This window comes from Myotis davidii, unplaced genomic scaffold, assembly GCF_000327345.1.
Source record: "Myotis davidii unplaced genomic scaffold, ASM32734v1 scaffold1364, whole genome shotgun sequence".
Classification (NCBI taxonomy): Eukaryota; Metazoa; Chordata; class Mammalia; order Chiroptera; family Vespertilionidae; genus Myotis; species Myotis davidii.
The window spans coordinates 584195-586560 of NW_006295736.1; the positions used below are offsets into that span (position 1 = coordinate 584195).

General features: G+C 56.2%; 1 protein-coding gene across 1 annotated transcript in view; it reads left to right on the plus strand.

Annotated features, from left to right (window-relative positions):
• The window catches only part of ADCY1 (adenylate cyclase 1 (brain)), a 64454-nt gene that overhangs the window by 3310 nt on the left and 58778 nt on the right, over positions 1–2366 (plus strand). The window contains exon 3 of the mRNA XM_015568211.1: positions 526–637. Coding sequence (XP_015423697.1) covers positions 526–637 — 112 coding nt within the window. The remainder of the gene's footprint in view (positions 1–525; positions 638–2366) is intronic.

The following is a 2366-nucleotide window of genomic DNA, read 5'->3' on the forward strand; positions in this document are numbered from 1 at the left end:
GATGGAGGAGGTGATGGAGGAGGGGGAGGTGATGGAGGAGGAGATGGAGGAAGTGATGGAGGAAGTGATGGAGGAGGGAGGAGGATACCCTAGAGAGGGTCCCCTGAAGATCAGGAGGGAGAGGCCACGGTGTGGGCCAGGGTTCAAGCCCAGGGAGGAGGAGCTTCCCCTCTGGGCACTCGGTTCATCATCACACCCCTGAGAGCTGCCAGCATTGCACCTCGACTTTGTGAGGAAATGGAGGCTCAGAAAGTGAGGCGAGTGTGCGGAGGTCCCCGGCGGGGCTGAGGCTGGACCAGGGTCAGGGGCCTCTGAGCGGCTGCAGTGTCTCCTGCCTCGGTGACACCAGCGTCCGTGGTCCTTCCAACCTCAGTCTTCTCTCCTGTGAAATGGGAGGAAGAAGCCGTGGCTTCCAGCCTGGGTTGAGGAAGAAGCAGGAAGATGTGCTTCAAGGTGACTGTGAAGGGCAGCTGCATGCGGCGCCTGGTCTGAGGCGAGCGGTGACGGGCATCCCCTGTCTTGCAGCATCCTCTTCGCCGACATCGTGGGCTTCACGGGGCTGGCGTCGCAGTGCACGGCCCAGGAGCTGGTCAAGCTGCTCAACGAGCTCTTTGGCAAGTTCGACGAGCTGGCCACGGTGAGTGCGGCCACAGGAAGTGCGGCCACGGGAAGCGCAGAAACTGGTCCGGGGTCCGCGAGGGGCTGTGGCCTGGACAGATGGACAGAGGTTGGCTCACCCACTCGGTTCCCGGGACCACCTGTGGGTTTGCAGGTGAGGGAGGCGGGCACTGCCCAGCCCGTGCAGTGGGGTTGGGAGACTCCCTGCCTGTGGGCACCTCCCAGAGGGTCCTCCCCGGGCGGGGCCTTGGCGGGGCCTGGGCCGGGCCGAGCCGGCTCCTGTCTTGGTCTGGTCTTCGTGGAGGGTGTCCGTCTCCTCCACGTGTGACGTCAGCGCGGCCGGGTCGTGGGTGCTTTTCCCCAAGTTGAGGACGTTTCCTTTTCTTCTCATTTTGCGAGTTTCTGTCAGGAACGGATGTTGGCGTTTGTCCAGCGTGTGTTTGCGTCTGTTGCGACGGTCACGCGGTGTTTCCCTTCCAGTTCCTGTTGACGACTCGCAGACGCAGGCGGATGTTAGGACGACCTTGTCCCCGGACAGCGGGACGCGGGCGGCGGTGGGCCGTTTGATGTGTTGTTGGCTTTGATTTGCTCAGGTTTTGTTGCGAGTTTTTCCGTCTGCGATCCTGATGGATGTCACTCTGGCTCCCTTGCCCCGCCTGTGGGGTCAGGGTCATGCGTGCTCGCCCCACAGGGCCTGGGCGTCCTCCGGCCGGCTTCCCGGGCGTCTGCACAGAACGGGCGTCGTCTCCTGCCTGAGCATGCGGCCGCGTTTCGTGGTGGAGCGTTTAGCTACAAACCCAGTTTCTCCAGACACGGCCCCCGGGCCTCTGTGCTGCTGCCTTGAGGAGCGTGGTGGTTCTTTTATTTCCGAGGAATCTGTCCGTTTAACCGAAGTTGTCAGCAGTGTTTCTCGTCACCCCAAGGCCTGTGGGCTCTGGTGCGACCCCTCATTCCTGATTTCGGTAATTGGTGTCTCCGTTTTTCTTTCTTGATCATTCTGCCTGGAGGTTTGCCAGCTTTAGTTATTTATTTTATTTTATTTTTAATATATTTTATTGATTTTTACAGAAAGGAAAGGAGAGGGATAGAGAGTTAGAAACATCGATGAGAGAGAAACATCGACCAGCTGCCTCCTGCACACTCCCCACTGGGTACATGCCCACAACCAAGGTACACGCCCTTGACCGGAATCGAACCTGGGGCCCTTCAGTCTGCAGGCGGATGCTCTATCCACTGAGCCACACCGGTTAGGGCTTTATTGATTTTTTTAAAAGAACTTGCTTTTGGTTCCATTGATGCAGCGGTTCTCAGCCTGTGGGTCGCGAACGACCCTTTCACAGGGGTCTCCTAAGACCATCCTGCATATCAGATCTTTACATGACGATTCATAACAGTAGCCACATGACAGTGATGAAGTAGCAACGACAATAAAGTTATGGTTGGCTCACAACATGAGGAACTGTGTTTAAAGGGCCAGAAGGTTGAGCACCGCTGCATTGATGTCTCTGATCTTCTATTTTAATAAATTCCTGTCTGATTTGTGTTATTTTGTTTCTTTTGCTTATTTTGGATTTAAATTGCTCTTCTTGTAGTTTCTTTAAAAAAATTTTATTGATGTCAGAAAGGAAGGGAGAGGGAGAGAGCAACATCAGTGATGAGAGAGGATGATTGATCAGCTGCCTCCTGGGGATTGAGACCACAACCCGGGCATGTACCCTGACTGGGAATTGCACCATAACCTCCTGGTC